This window comes from Pseudopodoces humilis, chromosome 4 (assembly GCF_049639895.1).
Source record: "Pseudopodoces humilis isolate 2021_Gansu_Grassland_sample_001 chromosome 4, ASM4963989v1, whole genome shotgun sequence".
Lineage (NCBI taxonomy): Eukaryota > Metazoa > Chordata > Aves > Passeriformes > Paridae > Pseudopodoces > Pseudopodoces humilis.
This window is the reverse complement of record NC_142203.1, coordinates 56,513,692-56,534,668: the sequence shown is the minus strand read 5'-3', so window position 1 is coordinate 56,534,668 and position 20,977 is coordinate 56,513,692. Positions and strand designations below refer to the sequence as shown.

The following is a 20,977-nucleotide window of genomic DNA, read 5'->3' as shown; positions in this document are numbered from 1 at the left end:
AGAGATTAACAGAAGGAAAATCTGTGTTGGACTCAGAAAACAGTGGCCATCAACTTTTGAGCATGGCTGCGAAGATGTACTTTTTTCACTACATACTGTTGCAGTAGTAGGTCACTTTTAAGGTTTTAATTCTAATCTTCAAAGCTATATATAAAATTATCATGACCTGCTGTGAAACAGCCCACGGCATATGGGAGGGATGTATTACCACAGCAAAACTTCCATAAGAACATTGGAATTTAAGGCCTGTGTGTCCCTTTCACATAAAAGGCCTACCCCAGTAACTGCAACTTACTGTTCAAAAAGACAGAGATGACAATAGAACTTAAATTTCACTTGGAAGCTGCCAAAATTCACTTTATAATTTTGAAACATCTTGGCATAAAGGTAGGAGGTGAAAGGGGAAGTTTTCTAAGTACTTCAAAAAGAATCACATGTCCATGGTTGTGTTTCTGAATCTGTCTCAGAGCTTGATAAAATTACTGCACATCACATAAAATTACAAAGCTTTAAATCAGCCGAATATGTTGTTACTCTAAAAACCACTTTTGGAAAGGTAGATGATAAAGACATATAATTTGATTTTTAATTAAGCAAATTAATTTCTATTTTAGGATATCTACTCAATGTCTTTGAAGATGTCATGTTCCTTAAATATCAAGGATTTACTTAGTCTCAGAAGTATATTCTAGAAATGTAATATTACTCAGCTTCCAATCTCTAGAAGTTCAGAATGCATGGACAGCATTTTCCCTGTTTGCCATGTTGTTTCTCCTTAAACACAGAAGAGTACAGTACATGGGGATTTGACACTGTGCTCATAACAATTCAAAAATAACTTCAGGACAGATGGGCATGTTTGAAAGATTCAGAGCTTCTGACTTTAAATGCTAACACAGAAGCATGTGTGCCAGCTATGAAATGTCAGTCTTCACTTACATGGCTTTTGGAAGATGAAGCATTTCTAATGTATTTATATACCAATCAGCTGATTTTGTAGAAGATGGTGAGATAATTAGGCTTGGGGTTTAGAAATCTTCTGTAAAAAGTTTATTTGTTAAAATGGTGTGTGGTTTTGTCCTTTTAACCTCTTCAGTTTTATATTACTTATAATCACTTTATATGCTGTATGTGTTAGGTTGCTCTGGATAATTTTTTCTTATGTCTTTTATAAATGTCAGAAGAGGGAAAGATCCTTAAAGCATGTCTATTCTTCTGTGTTTGATGCATCTTATTTAAACAGTGGAAAGAAGCATGTTGGATTTTCCCCAGCACGTCTCCACTGACAAAGAGATACGCTTAGCAAGTACAGAAGCTGACAAAAAACTGTCAAATTTTGATGTGGAGATGAGCATGAGAGAAGACGTGTTTCAGAAGATTGTTTATTTACAGGTAAATAACAGTATATCTGCTTTAGTTGTGACATGTATCTAAATTTATCTGAAATTAATTTGTATTCACAATGCTTTTCAAGATGACTTTATGTTTCCTCTGTCTCTGTGCCACTCAGGTCTTTCCAGTGGAACGCTGCAATACAGCAGAAAACATCTGTTTCTGCTGTTCCTATTCTTTCTCATATCTAGATCTGTGTATCCTTCTCTCTCCATTGCACTAGCTTTGACTTTTGTCTAGTCTTCCAAAGAAATGATACAAGGAATCTAAACTAAAAGACAGAAACCTATTAGGAATTTTTTTTTTGTTTTCTTCTGACCGAGCTTGTTCCAGGAGGGAAGAAAGAAGAGGCAATATAGCAGTATACTTACATTGGCTTATACCGCTTTTGAATATGTGTCCAAAATTCTGCATTATTGAAAATACTGAGAATTTTGAATTTAAAAGCAGTTTTAAGTTAGAAGGTTAATGAGAACATATAAATGGGATTGACCTCTGAGATTACCTCTTTTCATCAGCTAATTATAGACAATTACCTTGTATCCTCTTCTTCATCTGTTTCTTCAGCCTGAAAATAAAACTATGTTAAAAGATACATTTACTGTTGAACTAGTTTCTATCCCCTTTGTGTTTCTGTTTAGCTTCTCTTTTAATTGAACACCTGTAGGTATCTCATATTCTTCATTTGTATTGTTTTTTTTGTAGCTCAAACAGAAAGAATATTTGGTTTTGTTCCAATATGTCTGGTAACATTTAGTAGTAATTTTCTTAAAAGTGCAATGTAAGGATAATGCAAGAAAGCTATCTAATGTGATAATGAAAAAATATGTGTTTTTCTGTTTTATATGTGATTTTTTTCCTCTCAACTCCAGTGAATTTTAATCTTCTTGTAATGCTTCTAAGATATTAGAGGCCTATTTCGTGGAGTCACCATTTGTGTTTTTTGTGGGCTTGACCAGGAATCAGAATCATGTTTGCAGAACCATACTAAAGTACCTTCCATTACCATTGTCTTATTTTGCTGTGTTTTGCAGGGAAACTTTCAAGTGTTCTCCTCTAGCTCGGTATTCTTGTTCCATGTTTGTGGAAGTATATAATAAGCTCATTTTGAGTATGTTCTGTTGTATGCTGGCAGATAGTACCTTCTGTTGACTTTTTTTCCCCCCTGTACTTTATGTTGATTTTTTTTCTCCTTCCCTTGCTCTGTTGCTAGTAATTAAATGGCTTGATTTGTATGTATTATCTACTGGGATTTTCCCCACCCTCCACTGTAGAATACACAGATACATTGAGGACTGTGTAACATATCTGTGTATCTATCTATTTTTAATTTACAGGACAATCTGACAGTAGATAGTGAACACTGGTTACCGTTATTCACTATTATTACTTTCTTAAATTTTTTTTTCATTTGGTGTTTTCCTGTTTTATTTTGCCTTGCAGCAATCTTTGACCTTTATAACAGAATTTTTGCTTAAGTCTCCATTTAAGTTTTTTAGAAATTTTTCATAACTGCAGCATGCAAGCATGTTTTAGTATTACTTTGCCTGAGATGCAACTTCTGAGTATATATCCACTTCTAATAACTGTAAAAGTAGTAAGAGTTTTGCTCTCAAACACACAGGAAATTTCCAGTATTGCCAGACTGGTCAAATACTGCTATTTCCAAATCATAAAGTTCTTGCTAATTTTTCCCAAATTTCTAATGCCTCCTCCTAGAGGCATTAGACTCCTAGAAACTAGCAGTTAAAAAGTCAGGTTCCAGGAACACATGAAAAATGAACTTACACAAACAGAATTCAGATTTCAGCTGAAATTATTTCACCAGTTCAAAAAAGCAGCAGATAGTTGGATTAAATCAGGTTTTTCATGGCCTCACTGGGGATTTAATAATTCAGGTAGATTAATTCAGTTTCATGATCCTTCATGGGGCCAAATTAAAATGGGGTGAGGAGAATGAAGGCCCTCACACTTCCATGTTATTTATAACTCAGCATACTAAGAGGTGAGCAAATCTGCTTGGCCTCAGTGACATGTGGAATGCTTTAGCTCCCCTTAATGGGGGCTAAACTTTTCTAAGTTAACAATAGTACTCTTTCTAAATTATGCTTAATTTAAGAGCTGTTGATGAGGAAAAATGAGGTTTTTACATTTAATTTAAGAAAATACTAAAATAATGTAGTCACTTTCTTTTCCCCACACATTAGGGGGAAAAATTTCTGCATAAAATTATGTCATTGAATGTGCTCCATATCTTACTCTTTGAAAAACTTGTATGTTGAGGTTTGAAACTTGGAATAAAGGTGAATCTGGTGACTAGTAGAGGCATGCTTAAGAATGTTGCCAGTCTTCTCCACCCACATGCCCTCAGGAAACAGCCTGACATAAAGAGCTGCTTCAGGTTTTGTTCATGGAATTCTAAGTAGATTTTGTTTCTTACTCTGCCTGTAGGTTTCTTCCTGGAATAAAGTAGCAAGGTTTTCCAAAACAAGTATGAAATGGTATATAAAATCATCAACCTGTTCTAAAAGTTCTGGAAAGTTACAAAATTTTGTGAATGTAGTATATTCAAGAACATGGTCCTTGTGGGCCCCTTCCAACTCAGAATTTTCTGTGATACTGTTTTGTTTTTGTCACTGATATCTTGGTTCTGGAGAAGACAAATATGCTCAAATTGTATGCCATCTGATATTCTTAAGTGACACTTCTAATCTTTTGGGATTATTTTTTTCAATCCCTCTTATTTATAGGGTACAGTGTTACAGCATTGATTTTCTCCTACTATCTTAAAGAAAGCGATCTCTACAGAAGAAGCTTAAGTGCACTATACTGGAAACTGGAAGGGCTTGCCATTACGACAGCATGTAAATGTGCTGAGACACTTGGTAAAATAATATTATTTTACAAACATTCTACATGAATATAAAAATACTGTTGTTTAGGGAAGTTCTTCACATTAAAATCCACAATGTTTCCTTTTTTAATGTGACAGTGTTTTAAAGAAGAACTCTGTTCAAACCCTTCTAATGCTTGGTATGGTTCATACAGTAAATGTTATAAATTGAATTTTTCTATACTGTCATTTCAGCAAACCTGTGATCTTGAAAATGTAAAACCTGAAACAAAGCGATATCTAGAGAAGTCTATTCAAGTGGGGAGAAGAAACGGACTCCATCTTCCTAAAGAAGTGCAGAAAGTAAATATGTACTATTTGTTTATGAAGCAAAGGTTGCAACTGTTGAAGGGATAAATTTAGGGCTGGTTAGCATGTATTTGAACTTCATTTGGACCTGCTGAATTACTGCTCTAATCTTAACTGATCTTACATCCAGATCCATCCTTTAAACTTCAATCACTTGAAGGTTTTTAAACTAATCTGATAGAAGAGACCTCTCAGAAAATATTACTAGTGAGTCTGCATTTCTATTCAAAAGTATGTATAACTGTTGCAAACACACAGATACACTAGTTTCAGTTAATTGATGTCGTAAAATGTGTCCAAGATTTTATCATTTTACCTGAAAAAAAAAATCAAAGTAAGTTAGAGGAGAAAACAAGCTGCTCTGAGAATTTTTCTTCATTAAGGGAGAGCTGATTTAGAAAGCAATTGTCACTTCAGAAAATCAGGAAGTAAAATTGTTAGCATGAGATGCTAGCATCTCACCCTTAATGGGAAGGGAGCACCCTAAATTCATATAGATGATTGTGGTTGAAAGGATCGGCAGAATTAAGGTCTGCAAAAGCTTACAAACTTTTATTAGTAAATTATATACTTGGTGGGGAAATTGGTACATTAGTCCCTGACCTAGCATAAGCACATGGGAGTGGGTTTTGTATAAAAGCAATACAGTGACAGGGAAAAGACAAAGAGATAAATTAATTAAAGAGGGGAAGAGAGAAAGAAGAAAGGGAGAAAGAGACATGACCATTCATGCCTCGAGCATCAATCCAGCTGCCTAGGTGTCCAGAGTCTTGGGGGTACCTCCTGGTCCTGGGTGGGGGTACTGTTTTATAGATAAGTTTTCCTTGCCCTAGAGAAAAGTTTTGCAATTTCTGTGTAAATTAGTCATCATGCACAGTCTGTTCTTTACACAGTGTTCTGGAAATGGGTCAGAAGGCTTTGGCAGCCTTTGGTGGTCTTGTTCCCCCTCTCTACATTCCAGACCTGTTGCTCCTTCTCATTCCTCTATTTGTGCTGTACTGAGCTGTGCTTATCTCCAGGAGGAAAATCAAAGACCTTTGTCCCAGAAAAGTGGTGTCCTACCTCTGCATGGCCCCTTGTCCAGTCACATCTTGTTCTTTCTCACCGTGCCAGCAGTCCTTGGCTGTTGTTACCTACAGTCCTTGGCTGGTGCCGTAGCTATCCTGCTATTGGTGTTTCAGACATACACACTAGCCGTTATCTTGTGGGATTCTACAGATGCCAACATAGTTATCTTCAAATTCTGAGTGATATTTCTAACTATAATTTGACCTTTATTTCTGACTGTTGAATAGACTTAACCCTTTGTAGAAAATAATCAATCTTCATCCACATCCTTCTGCTAGTGAGTACAGTTTGATGTGTATTTTCATATAACTGATGCCTCTCAAGGTATTTTGAAATTCCTGAGAGGAGAATAGTTGAATTATATTTAGCTTTTTATTTAGTGTGCATTCTCTTACTGGTAACTACATTTATTTGAACTTGAAAATAACATGTAGAAACTTGCTATATGAGAAAATGTTTAAAAAAAATGACTGTCAGGGTTTTAAAATAGGTTTTAGAATGGCTTTGTGTTTTGAGAGCAGCCTCTTCTTTCTACCATACTGTCCAATACTGTACTGTACAATTCCAAAACAGTGTTTTTGAGTAAGTCACATGCTTTTTTCTCTTTTCATTCTCATTGATTTCAGTGGATATTTATACACTTAAAATTTTAATTTAGCTGTTCAAATAAAAGAAAACAATTGAAGGTTAGCACATGAAACTGTTTAGTGAATGTGTTCAGTCCTCTATAAGCTGAGTTTAAAATGCTGAAGTGATAGCCCTTGGCAACAATATTGCTCAGGACCAAACAAAACATAAAAGGAAGACTGACAGGGTATGAAGTATGGTGATACCTGCAGTATGTTTGCTCAGTCCTGGTATTTACTGTTGGTTAGTAGAGAGCCTATGAAAAGAAAAGAAGTGTTACTCATTCATGTAGAGGATAAAAATTGCCAACTTTGATTTTTGTTTTTCCACTGAGTTCAGTTTATACCCTATACAGGAAATAAAGGCAATGAAGAAAAAATTGAATGAGCTGTGTATAGACTTTAACAAAAACCTCAATGAGGAAAACACATTTCTTGTATTTTCTAAGGAAGAACTTGGTGAGTAGGATGCTTGCTGTTTCTGTTTTTTCAGCCTTCCAGTTTTTATTGGAGTAGCTGGTTTTTGCCTCATGCATGAGTGAAATTCTATTTCCCAGTCTTTTCTGTTTCTTTTTTAGTTCTTCTCCAGAATCAATTCAGAGTTATCTTTTGCAGGTGTTCATGCTGTCATACATTTTTGCTTCCTGTGGTTTTTGCCTTGCATCAAGTTAGATTGTTGGTCCTACTTCCTTTAGGATAACTTTACTCTGTTCCTTTTCTCAGTTATCATCAAGCAATCCCCCGTGTTATTATTGGAAAAGCTTTTTTTTCTCCTGCAATGAAGTTTAACTGATTCAGTAATTTAAAAGAAGCTAGAGATTTCATGTGACAGAGAATTTAGGGATTCATTATCTGAAGGGCATGACATAAAATGTGCTCTAATAACAGAGATCTTTTTTATGTTACTCAGTTTTTTAGTGGTGGCCTTACACGTATTTCTCTTTTGCTGTCAGGTGTTTCCAAATTTTGTTTTGCTTGGAGGAATTTGAAAAAGCTTTAGTAAATGATTGTAAAAAGGGAGGTATATTTCTATGGAGATTTCTGATTTTCTGTCAAAGTAGATTGCAGCAAAACAAATGCAACTGTCTCACCGAAACAGGGGGGACTAGATAATTTTGGTAAACATAGTTTATTAAATTGTGTTCTATAGATGGCCTTCCTGATGACTTTATTAACAGTTTAGAGAAGACTGAGAAAGACAAATATAAGGTTACCTTAAAGTATCCGCACTATTTTCCTGTTATGAAGAAGTGCTGCATTTCAGAAACCAGAAGAAAAATGGAATTTGCCTTTAACTCGAGATGCAAAGAGGTATGTTGTGTACTGGCTGTTCTACAGTGCAATGATAGAGTTGAAAAATGGAGCTAAACATTCAAATGTTACGTTTGAATTTTGCACAGTGTAAAGTATTTTGAAATCAGAACTTATCAGTGTCATCTTTAACGATGCCTTGCTCCAATTTATTCTGATGTCCTGAGTCCTGAGACCTTAGAAGTTGACAATCTGCCTCTGTGTGCATATTTGTATGCATCTTGAGGTTCAAGTGGTTCTGTTAATAGAAGTGGGATTTTGATCTTCTCTGAAATTTCCCTACAGTGCTCCACAGACCCTTACTGACACTTTCCTCACAGAAAAGGATGTCTTATTGTGGCTTCTGTAGTCCTTTGGGATTCTTTGGAATAGAGAGGAGTTATTTATGAACATGTTTTAATTATAAATACAGATGATTAAATGTGAATATAACAGATTGCATATGTGCACAACTAGACAGGCACAAAAAAAAAAAGCATTTAAGGACAGAGAATATATCATTCAGACAATAGTACCAACCATGCATTAGAAAGCAATAGCAGAGTTGACCTTTTGTGCTTGAAATGCTTGGGAATGTGATGAGTACAAGGTAAGATAAAATGGCACCAGGAACTGAACACTTTGCAAGTCAACACACATAAAGAGAATTAATGATAAAACTGTGTGACAATCTTCAAATCTAGTGTTTAATTTTTTTTTTCCCCTGACAAATCTCACATTCCAAAATAGAGGTTTACACAGTTGTATTTTCAGGTTCTTGAGGATTCTTCAATACATCAAGGTCAAGGTCTGGAGTTTTCTGTTTCAGATCTTTCTCTGACTGCTATATGTTAGAGTGGCAAAACAGGAAAATTTGCAAACCAGTTTTGAATGTTGGCACAATAGATTAGCAATCTTTCTTCATTACTAACAAGCAATCAAGCTTGCTGTCAGCAATTTCCTTTTTTGTCTTTCACATGTAAATGATTGATAAAGGAAATAAACTCTTCACAACTTAAAAGAAAACGGTGTATATTTTGATTAATTAAAAAAAGATAAGTTGTTATAATAAGAAAAGTAATGAATAAGGTCAACTAGAAATCTAGCTACCTACAAGGACTGAGAAAAAATATTCCAAGGATCTAGTTAAACTTGGTTTATTTTATATTTTAATGTGAAAGTGTTTAATTTAAAATATTTTCTATTTCATAAGATTACAGATATTATTGAGGTAATTGTTTTGTTAACATGTGTTTTCTGGTTTCTTTTTACAAATTTGCCTGCTTTCTTTTTTAGGAGAACACAAAAATTCTGCAGCAGTTGCTCCCACTAAGGGCAAAAGTAGCAGAGCTTCTTGGTTATAATACACATGCCAACTTTGTCCTGGAGGTAAACACTGCAAAGAGCACAGATAACGTAACAACCTTTTTAGGTTTGTTCATATTTATAAGCAATACTTGTATATTTAATGTAGTAACACGTTCCCTCAGCCAAGATGAATTTAAATACATAAGTGGGTCACAGTGTCCATGAGGCTTAGCCGGAAAAGGAACTCTGCTGCCTCTGTTTTGGCATATATATTTTTTAGATCATAACTGTACAAATGAAGTTGTTCCAAATCAGGAAGCACAAGGCAAATTCTGAGAATAACTGCTTTGTGACAACCAGTATAAGCAAGTGGTTTAGCCTTTCTCTGCCACGAAATTCAGTTACCCTCATTTAGAACCAGAGTAACATGTGCAGCTTAAGCAATTTTATCAGTTCAAGAGGCTGCATCAGAATTGCAGCTTTTTGTTCCCAATTTTTTTTCGTCTGTAGCCTGAGTGTCTTTTTCTGATACAGCTGCATTAAATATAACAAAAGTTTACTATATGAGATGATGCAATTTCCATGGGCTGAATTAAAAAATTGTATCTGGAGTGATAGATTAAATCTGAAATTCAAAAGCCCTGTAATGGTATTTGATCTGAAAAGAGGTATCTTAAAATTCTTAAACACAGCAGTTTATGAGTTAATTTAGAGTCATCCTGTTTGTCAGGGGACTCTTGGATGTAGAGTTAACTTCTGCTTCCTGCTAGCTCCACTGAATAGTATGTGTTCCTTTATTACTGTGTCCTAACACCACACAGGAGTGTATATTGATGTATCATCCAAGTAACCCCACACAAATAAATTAGTACAAAAATACGGTGTGTTTCATGGTAGTGGGGTTTTGTGCTTATGCTTCAATAAAGACGTTCATATGCTCCTCTTTCTAAATCCATAATTCTGATGTATTTTTCCTGAAGATCCATATTTGGCAATACCAATTTTCAATATACTTGACAATTAATGAAAACTTGCTTTTAATTTATTATTAAATGTTATTGTTTTTAAGTGTATTTGAAGTATTTTAGACCTTTTTTCCCATTATATTATTGTAATACTGTGTTTTTTAATTTATTTTGAAGCTGACACACATAAGCTAGCAGCTGTGTTTTTTACAGTATGAGATCAGATACTTTTCTATTCATAAATATCATGCTTCATGGTAATTCTCACAGGGAGAATATACATCAAATTAATTGTCACTTTTTATTTAGTCCTTTTGGTATAGTCTCAGCTACAAGCATGACAGTGTGTTTTGCTCTACTTTGTTCCTATCCATGTTTTAAATCAAATGTTCATAAGCTATCTTACATCTATGACGAAGAGCATTCTCTCCTATGACATATTCTGAATTTAGCACAGTACAAGCTGCAAACAGTATTTCAGTCGTGTGAATGCATTTAGTGCATAACATGCTTACTGGGAGCAGGAGTGACAATTCCTAAATTTTACACTCTAGGTATCAATAATGAACATTAATGTGAATTCTTAATGAAAAAAAAGTTTCTGATTGACCAGAAATATTTACAAGAGAATAAGTACAGAATGTACTGTATGGAAGTGTCAGTAATATTTTATAATTATTTTATTAACATAAATAGAAAGTATATAATTTATATTTAATAAAATCAAATCTAAAATATTAATATAATTTAAATATAAAAAATATAATAAAATAATATTTTATATTCAGTGTGTCTGCTTCATAGTGCTATGATGCCTTCTTGTCCAAGGAAAATATGCTGGGAAAAATTTGAATCATAGACTTTAAAATCCAGAAGCTCTGCTAGTGTAGAAGCCAGGCATCCCATAGGTAAAAATTCTTGGGTCTTTTGGGTTTTTTATAGGACTTTAGCTAGAAGTACTGAGTTTTGTGTTGCACTTCCTTTCAGTAACAGTAGTTGTAGTCTTTCTCTGTTGCTGAAGAAATATATAAGGAATACTGAGATTATATGAGGTAAAATCAAAGGATTCAAGCATAAATATCTAGTGTTACTTTTAATTTATGATGACTTGGAAAAAGTCTAAATTTACCAAAACCTTTCACACTGCTCTTTGGCCTACATGGAGTACTGTATCATTTATAGCATGCCTGCAATTAAGACTTCTTAGGACAAGAAAACAGATGTTGCTTGCTATTGGTGAATGAATGGAAAACACACACTTCTGGAGTATGTGCTTTAACTGTTGAATGTATTTTATAGTAATAGATAAGAAACATGGAAGTTGACTCCAAGGCAATCTTTCTTTTAGATGATTTGAGTAAAAAGCTGAAGCCTTTGGCTGAGGAAGAAAGACAATTCATTCTAGATCTGAAGAAGAAGGAATGTAAAGAAAGAAATTTTGAGTATGACGGAAGAATCAATGCGTGGGATCTTCATTATTATATGAGCAAAACTGAAGAGCTGAAGTACTCCATAGATCAAGAAAAACTGAAGGAATACTTCCCAATTGAGGCTGTTACAGAAGGCTTACTGAATATTTACCAGAAGCTGCTGGGACTTGAATTTGAGCAAATAGAAAGTGCTCATGTTTGGCACGACAGTGTTACTCTTTATACAGTAAAGGATAAATCAACAGGAGAAATGCTAGGGCAGTTCTATTTGGATCTTTACCCCAGGTAATGACTTAGTGTTTTGCTTACATGTTTAAAATGGAATTTGTCTTAATGGGTTGCTGCTTGTTTAGTTAAAATTAAATGCATTTGGAAGTAAATATTTGTTCCACTGACAAGATGAATACTGTGTTCATTTAGTTGTTCATTGGACTGTGTTCAGGTTTTTTTACGCTTTTTATAAAAAATATTTCCATATTTCTTATATTCTATATTTGTTTATAGTGGCTCATATTCATTGAAGATTGCATGGAGAAGCATTGCTTCTTCATTCATACTTTTGGTAGTACTGCTCTCTAGTGAGTTGTCCATAATTTTTCGCATCTACAAGCTTTTCTCCTTTCTAGCATACTACTAGATTTTAATTTCCATTTCTGTTGAAGTGTTACTGCAGCCTGCTCAGATCAATTAAATTTCTGTCAGCTAAGAGTTCCTAGTTTCTCCCAGTTCCTCTTTACATTTTGTGTATTTTCTACCCTGTTGTCCAGACTGCTAGTCAAATAGATCAATATCAAGAATAGATTTCTGTTGAGCATACATTCAGATTTACTGCCGTGTTGATCTCTCTAGCTCTCCAGCTGCCTTTGTAGCTATTTATATTATCATCTGTGTTTTGTCAATTAGGAGACTAGACTTGTTTGACAGGATTTATTCTGAGCTAGTCCTTTTTGGCTACTTCTCGCTGGTTTTTTGTTTGCTTTGGTGTAGCATTTTTTAGATTAATATTTAGCATTTTATAAATTTACTGATATTCTTTTTTAATGTAAGGTGATTTAAGGTTTTCTGGCCTAAGAAAATTAGGTTACTAAATATACATATAGTAGTACATAAATTGTTCTTTTTATGGTAACATAGCTGTCTCCATCACCTATTCACCTGCTTCCACGTTATGGTATATCATGTGAATTGCAGAAGATATGTGTCCTCCTCTTACTTAATCTTAGTTAACTAAATAGTTCAGGACAAAAATTTCAAAGTATTTTTTCTTTAAACTCTTACATCACAGTGCAAATGCAGTGTACTGTATTCTTTTGTCTCCTGTAATAAAAAAAAAAAATTTGCATCAGAGAACAGAAGCCAGGTTCTCCCCGTTACAGTAGCAGTTTAAAACACAGCTGGCATCTGAAGTATATATATTTTCAGCATTCAGATTCTTTTAAATGCTGCTGGGAATATTGAAATGTTGTGATTTCAGTATGAGAGTAGAAGGGGCTTTTTTTCCCCCTTGTACTCTTAACTTATTGAGTCTTAGAAATCATGAAAATATGTACATTTTTTGTGTAAAACTTTGTGTAGAGACACTGACTGATTCTCCCTGTTCTTGAATAGGCTTCACCATTCTGGTGAGCAAGCTTGTGGTTTGAAGATAGTGTCTGATATATTTTCTTACACAGAGAGGGAAAGTATGGGCATGCAGCCTGCTTTGGTCTACAGCCTGGCTGTCTTCTCTCTGATGGCAGCAGATTGATGTCTGTAGCTGCTCTGGTAACCAACTTCACAAAGCCAACATCAGATCGTCCATCATTGCTGCGACATGATGAAGTGAAGACTTACTTCCATGAATTTGGTCACGTAATGCATCAGATATGTGCACAGGTTAGTGACGTCTCTATTCCAGTGTAAGACTTACTTTCTCCACTCTCTCAAAGCAAGGTATAGTTCTGTTTTGGTAGTTTCTAATTTTAGTAAAGCACGTATGCGGAGTTCTGGTTATTTTTTGAAGTGTCAGGTTGTTTTTTGTTTTAATATTTATTTAAAACTGAAGCAAAAATTACACCTTCTTTTGAAAAACATTTTTGTAGGAACATGTACTTTTGCATTTGCATCATGCAAGAGTGTATTCCTTCATCACAGGTACAGAAGATGCTCAGTCATGGCTTTATTCAGATGACTTTTTATTACTTCTAGTTTTATAGAGGTATGGTATTAGAAACAAAAAAGGTTGCTATACCTAGGAATGAAAATAATTTCTGAAGCTAGATGACCTCTCCAGCATTTTGGCATTTAGTACTGTTGATTGAGACCTATCACTTTTGACATCACAAGCATAAAACAAGTCTTGCCTGAGCTATTTTGTTTTTTCCTATCTGACAGGCTAGGTTTATTGCAGTGACCAGAAAGAACTGAAGGTAATTTCAGATTTTCTATCAAGGTACCAATAAAGTTGTACAATTTCTGTTTTCATTTTTGCTTACATGTAAAATTGATACTACAGATGATAAATTTATTATTAGCCTAATGAAAATTTTACAGTTCAGAAAGAGATGGTGTCAATATTCACACACCAAAAAATTCACAGTTATCTTCAAATTCAGATTTTGTGCAGAACTTCTTTCATCTTCTCTATAAACAAATACAAAATAATGAGGTCAAGAAAAAATGACCCACATTAGATTTTCATTCTTGACCATGATCTTAGAGACTAGGATTGCAGAATAAAGAAACAACGTCATCACAGAAATCCATATATTAAACCCAGAGTTAATAAGTAGGTAGGCTTGTTTAGATATTTTTGAACCATCTTAAAGATAAAAATGTAATTATTATTTTATCACCTTCAGCCTGTGATATGTGTTTCTGGTATCAAAAACTGAGCAATAAAACCTAGGCAATATAGAAGGTGTTTGTAAATGTAACACATTTGGCACTGGTATAGAACAGTACAAAACTGACTGCAGCATTTCGACAGCCAGTGTGGATGTGCCTCCATGTTTTGGAGTCTTTTCAGGACAGCTGAAGCCCACAGTTTCAATATATTGTACTACCATTGCTCTGGAATTGCACACAAATCAGAGAGGCCTGCTTTCCAGTTGTCTCTCACACTGCTGTGGCGTATTCTGTGTGCCCAGCTGCCATGCTCACTTCTCCTGTATTGCACGTAAATAGCTATTTGAATGTGTGCAAACTTGCTAGTCCTACATAAGAATATCCTCTCCTCTGGAATTCATGTGGACAAAGCACTGTCTTGTTTCATGTGATGATTTGTTTAAGCATGTTAAAACTTCACAGTTAAATGCTATGCAAGGATGAGACTGGGAGGGATTTTTGAGCTGCTGATAAAGGTCTGATACTCTATTAATATACTGGAAAAGTGAGATATACTGTTGGAGAGTGAGATGAGGACAGGGAGGGAATTTGTTCGCATTATTCAGGAAGGAGACCTCTTGAAGTAACTTGAACCAAATGTCTTGATGTTTTTTATGGTGCACTTGTATATGTTTAAATGAAGATATATTGAAGGCCCCTTGCTTTTTGCTCTGGCCACTTCTATCGCCATTTCTTCCCTGAAGCTGGTGCTTCCTAGCTTCAGAGCTGCTATTCAGCAAGGACAGTAAGAAGGGCCAGCTTACATCTATGGATTTGAGCAGCCTGCAAGAGTTGATGAAAGTTTTACTCCTTTTGTGTTGCTCTTCTGAAGACATGAGAGGAAGACACATAGATGTTACACAGATGTCAGTTCAAGGTTATGTCCTGTATTATAGACACTTTTTTTGTAACCCTGCAAGAAACTGAGTTTAAAAGCCTGTAATCCTGTGAGGATCTATTTCCCAGTGGAGGATGGACTGTAAGAATATCAACAGCTCTTAGAGAGGACAACTGAGAATTCTTTTAGCACTTAAAATGTTTTGTTAGTATTTTGATGAGAAAGAAAAGAAAAAAATAAAATTGGGCTGGCAAGAGGGGGTAGACTCATTACAAGAACAAGGGTGGAGTGATGGTAGGAATACTCTGCAAAGGGATCTGGAAGACCAGTTGCATAAGGTTCAACAAGGCCCAGTGCCAGGTCCTGCCCTTGGGTCACAACAACCCCAGGCAGCTCCACAGGCTGAGGCAGAGTGGCTGCAAAGCTGCCCAGAGGAAAAGGACCTGCCAGTGCTGGTGACAGCAGCTGAGCATCATGGCCCAGGTGGCCAATAAGGCAAATGGCATCCTGGCCTGGATCAGCAGGAGCAGGGCAGGGATTGTCTCCCTGTACTGGGCAATGGTGAGGCCACACCTCAAATCCTGTGTGCAGTTTTGGACTCTTCACTACAAGAAAGACATTGAGGTGCTAGAGTGACTCCAGAGAATGGCAACAGAGCTTGGAAAGGGTGTGGAGCACAAGTCTTGTGAGGAGTGGCTGAGGGAGCTCAGGGTATTTAGCCTGGAGAAAAGGAGGCTGGGGGGGACATTATTGCTCTTTACAACTGCCTGAAAGGAGCAGATGCAGGGTCAGGTTCTTCTCCCAGGCAATGACAGTACAAGAGGAAATGGCTTGAGTTGCACCTGGGAAGGTTTAGAGTGGAAGTTGGAATTTAGAAAAAAATTTTTTCTCTGAAAGCATTGTAAACCTTTGAAATGATCTGCCGAGGGAAATGGTAGAATTAACGTCCTTGGAAGCATTCAAAAAATGTCTGAATGTGGTACTTGAGAACACAGGTTAACAGCTTAATCATGAATATGGTGGTGATGCTGTGTTGGTCGTTGTCCTTGATAATCTTAAAAGTATTTTCCAACTTTTATGATGCTATGATTCTATAAGACTAAATAATTTCTGTGTATTTGAATAACTGTCTTTCAGAGGTGACTTCTTAGAAATATTTGGATTTGGAGCATATTTTAATGAAGATTCTTAGCTGCACAAACTTTTCTTCAAAATTGATATTGGGGGAACCTGTTAAATATGAAGTCATTGCTGATACTAAATTTAAACAATTCAAATTTTAAAAAAAGTGCTAATGTGCTTGGCTTTCAGAAGAAAGATTTTTTTATCAAAGTGTCAGATTTGAAAACTTTCCATGGATAAGGTTGCTGGGATTTATTTTATTTATTTATTTAATCAGTCCATCTAAAAAAATTGTGTTATATGTTAACCACATATATTTCAAATGATGACAAATAGAGCAAAGCTTAATAGAATAAGTTGGTTAAGTAAAGTGAATCAGTGTGGTAGACTGCAATACAATAAGCTTTTTAAAGTGTATAGTTGGAGTTTATTGTTTTACTTTGGGGTAAACACAACAAAAATCTGTAATAATTTACAAATTGTATCATTGTCACAAGATAGTATGAAAACATTTGTATTGCTGTCATAGCCTAAAAGGTAAAAATTAATAATACTAAAAAAATTGAAGTACTGTTCTATACCAGTAGATAATGCAGTATATAACTACTGAGTACCCTACTTTATTCCTTTGTAATAGTCTTATGTCTGATTTTTTCCTACTTTCTTTAAATTTCATTTAAAAATTATTACTTTTATTATTGGTCTGTTCAAATTATTCCTTTTCCTGTGATTTAAACTGAAATTTTGACATCTTAAATATTATATTCTACTAAAAATACTGGCTTCTATTTTAATTTAATTCAAAGGCTTTTTTTTTTTTTGTTATAGACTGATTTTGCAAGGTTTAGTGGAACTAATGTGGAAACAGACTTTGTAGAGGTACCTTCACAAATGTTTGAGAACTGGGTGTGGGAAAAAGAGCCACTACAACAGCTGTCAAGACATTATAAAGATGCAACCCATGTTGGAGACGCTCTTCTGGAGAAGCTTGCTGCCTCTAGACTTGCTAATACAGGTATGTCTCTGCCTTTTCTCCCCACTGTATATGTATGGAAGTATATGATTTTAAAAGCTGACAAACACAGCAAGCATATTAAATTTCTTCTGTGCATGCACTTACCACTGTCTTTCTAGGTTTATTTGTGTGGGTACCCCACTAGAAAAGGCTATGATGACAGAACTCTTTGCAGGAAGAGTAGCAGCTCTGAGTTTCCAGGCCACTACAGGACTAAAATATCTTTCCTCTCCATATAATTTTTTTACCTATACGCTTTTTTCATTTACAATTGGTCATGTGTGTGGTGGGTGGAGGAGGGTAGTCTGTTATTGTCTGGTGTGGTTTTTGTGGGGTTTTTAATCTTATACTTATAGTGTACTCCAGGCACTGTGCAAGACACTGTGTATCTGCATGTATCGTCTGCATTTGATTTGCATGCGACACTTAGCAGATATGGAAGTTACTTGCAAATTTAGTGAACAGACATAATATATCCCAGACAGCATAGCTGTAGACGTTATATGTATATCTCCAAACTAAGATTGTAATCTCACGTCATTACCTATCATGTCATTATTATTCTATCACTCCCACCTCCTTATTTTTGTAATCAGAGCTTCCCATTTATGGTATCAGGTCATCATTAAACTACTCGTGTTTATTTCATACTACTGTCCTATCCTGAACAAGAAGTCTTTGTCCTTGTGGCTTGCACAGGCTCTAGCTGCATAAGCATTTTGTCTGACTAAAGGTTCATATCTTGTAGCTTCTTAAAAAAAGCTTAAATTAAAATTTGCTTTTAAAATATCTGCATTATTTTAGTTTTTATCAATGAGGAAAGTAATATTCAAGAAGAGGGAGTTCAGCATAATTCCTTTATTAAAACTATTCTCAACTCCTTGTAAGTGGAGATGGAAATTATATAACTCCAAAATTCTAATAATTGAGTATGCATGTTGAGATCTTTGAAAGAAAGATGCAAGTGAAACTCCAGCTATTTTGATACTGGTTAATTAAATGTGTTTACCCAATTAGGACATCTAACCCTCCGTCAGATTGTTCTGAGCAAAGTTGACCAGGCACTGCACACAGAGCTGTCTGTTGACCCAGCAGACGAATATGCTAAATACTGTATGGAGATTCTAGGAATTCCTGCCACCCCAGGTATGTCAGTATGAAGCTTTTATACAGCTTCATGCCCAAATGGTTTGATTTAACATGCCTTTCTTTCTCAATAATGCTTGGCATACAAAAAACAGAGTTATTTATGGAATAATCTATTTTATGGAGCTGAAATAATTATTTTGGAATTTAGGATGATCTTAATGATCTCTTCTGAAGGAAGAACAAGGTAAATATAAAATTTAGCCTTTTACAAGATATATTTTAGAGTGTCACGGTGTGAATTCTACTTCAGATGTTCTGTCACATCTGTGTTGGATGTACAGGTAGCCTAAAACGGGAAATTGAGTTTCCTTCGTTTTCAACAGACTGTTGATGTTCAGTATGTCTGTTTCAACAGACTATGTTCAGTAATTTGAGGCATACTCAGACCCGTTATGCTAGAAGTTTCAAAGTAGTTTTAGCAAGCCCTTGAGCCTGCTAGGGGAATTTCTGGGCATATGCCCTGGAAGTCTGCCACAAGTTTCAAGAAAGCCTGACTGCTTAGGATGAGGCAAAATGCTTCTCCCCAGGTGCTATGCAAGACTAGGTAAATTTACCTTGTCCCCTATAGGTTGGTGACCTTTGCCTTGCCCCTGTGCCCCTAGACTGTTGGCCCCTGACCCTATACTTAACCTGAGACACTGCAGAAAGTCTTGGTCTTTGGTCACTGGATCCCTTTGGTGGGGTTGCAATAAACCTCTCTGGAATTCCATATAGGAGGCCCTTTTGGTCTTTCTTCACTGACTTATCCATGTTGTGCATGAGTTTTGGATACAGTGACTGACTGTGCCAACCCGAGCAGCTTTCTCAAGGGAGTTTTGGACTGGTAGCAGTAACAATATCCATTTGCCACACTGCTACAGTAGTTGATATAAATTACTTATTAATTTATCGTTGAAGTACTGCATGCATCAAAGAAATAACTGTATTTAATTTCAATAACTTTATGTTAATTTACTTTTCAAGGAACAAACATGCCGGCTACTTTTGGACATTTGGCAGGTGGTTATGATGGTCAATACTATGGATACCTGTGGAGTGAAGTGTTTTCCATGGATATCTTTTATAGCTGCTTTAAGCAAGAAGGAATAATGAATCCAAAGGTAGGTGCTGAATACTTTTTGCTAAACTCTATCTGCTGTTGCACTTTGTCTCTGAATCCACCATGATCCCTATTATTATTGCCATCATGATCCCTAAGTATGATGTTTCAAGTACTACTTCTGTACCTGTTGAGTTCAGATCAAAATCAAAAAAGGTGTAAAAGTAATTTTAAGGAAACCGTCTTAAAATTTCCTAGAGCACTTGGATTTTAATACAGTTCTTACATCACCATATATTTAATACTGCAGTACTTTTGAGATACTGTGTTGCCTTGTCTAATGCCTTCCTCTGTAATTTTAGACTGAAAAAACATTCCTCCATTGCAGGATCTAAAAGCAGATGCGTATTCATCTGGTTAAACTTGTATGATAGTGGTGCTCTGTTTCTTTTACATTTCCGTTACATTCTTTGTACCTTAACTGTGTGGTCCTTTTATGTAGTTACAATTTAGAAAATTAATTTATTTTTATCTTTTCACAACACATGATGTGAAAGTTGTCTCATCTTCGGTTTAAATCCCAGGTCCATTTTGAACTCCAAATCATTAAGAGGTTCTAGACTTACTGTGTCTTTTTTCCCTAAAGTAATTCTTCAGCCTCTTCTGCCTCCAGCAGAAAAAAAGGATAATTAGTGATGTGGTTAGTAGTCCTGCCAATTCTAGCAATCTTTTTTAGAGATTATGGTATTAGACTTGAGTTGAGGTGCTGCAGATGAGACAGATGAGTTCTATACTGGGAAAGACCTTTGGGGATTCCTGATCCTCTTAACTGCATTCTTAATTCAGCTTCCAGCACTAGTTCTTCCTTTCAATAAAAGTATACAAGAGAAGAATAAAGGAAAGAGTAGAAAATGCATGACTATCCTTTGCCTCTCCTGGAATTTGCCTTCTTTTCTGCCTATACTTATCACAGCAACCAGAACTTCTAGAACTGTCTATCCCTCTGGAGGATGGAGACGGTAAACAAGATTAGATCTGGACAAAGAGGGGGAGTCGAAAGAGTAGATGGGGTAAGACTGTGAAACTGAGGCAGTGGTTAGGCCAACAAAACCTAAAAGGGATATTCTGAAGAAAAGTAGCCAATTTCACAGTTTGAGAGAAGAAGTAACATAGGGTTTGGAGGTTAGGATTGACCTTGAAGGGATAGGGATTTGTAACAGGTACATACGAGAATAAGCCTACCTGCTTATTCATTGGGAATCTCGTTACTCATAAATGAGCAGTAGAGAAGTGTCAAGCTAAATGAGTAAATAAAAAAACTTTCAATGAAATGTTGTTCATGTGGATCTTAAAATGATATTGAATAGAGGGCTCAGACTTGCTGGCTTTTATAACTGCTCGCATTTGGGAAAGATGGTTAAGGGTGCTGGTGCCAAAGCTGTGGAACTTTGTGTCAGTTTTTTTGTTCTGACATGTCCACCTCCCTCCAGTGTCATCATAATTTTGTTCCATCAGTTTTACTGTCTAGTCTCAAAAGTCTGTTTTGAGTGAATGTATAGTCAAAACCCTAAGCCATAGTTTGGCAAAATGGCTCTGTTACCTTTACTTCTCCTGAGGGATGTCTTTTATGCTGATTTTCTGTGAGAATTTCTTTTTTCTTTGCCTGTT

General features: G+C 35.6%; 1 protein-coding gene across 7 annotated transcripts in view; it reads left to right on the top strand.

Annotated features, from left to right (window-relative positions):
- Nucleotides 1-20,977, top strand: part of NLN (neurolysin) — a 37,889-nt gene that overhangs the window by 13,090 nt on the left and 3,822 nt on the right. For all 7 annotated transcript variants that reach the window (XM_014258843.2, XM_014258845.2, XM_005530089.3 and 4 more), the window contains 10 exons: nt 1,244-1,392; nt 4,481-4,588; nt 6,645-6,747; nt 7,439-7,599; nt 8,875-9,010; nt 11,200-11,566; nt 12,955-13,156; nt 16,935-17,121; nt 18,139-18,267; nt 19,234-19,370. In XM_014258843.2, coding sequence (XP_014114318.1) covers nt 1,244-1,392; nt 4,481-4,588; nt 6,645-6,747; nt 7,439-7,599; nt 8,875-9,010; nt 11,200-11,566; nt 12,955-13,156; nt 16,935-17,121; nt 18,139-18,267; nt 19,234-19,370 — 1,679 coding nt within the window. The remainder of the gene's footprint in view (nt 1-1,243; nt 1,393-4,480; nt 4,589-6,644; nt 6,748-7,438; nt 7,600-8,874; nt 9,011-11,199; nt 11,567-12,954; nt 13,157-16,934; nt 17,122-18,138; nt 18,268-19,233; nt 19,371-20,977) is intronic.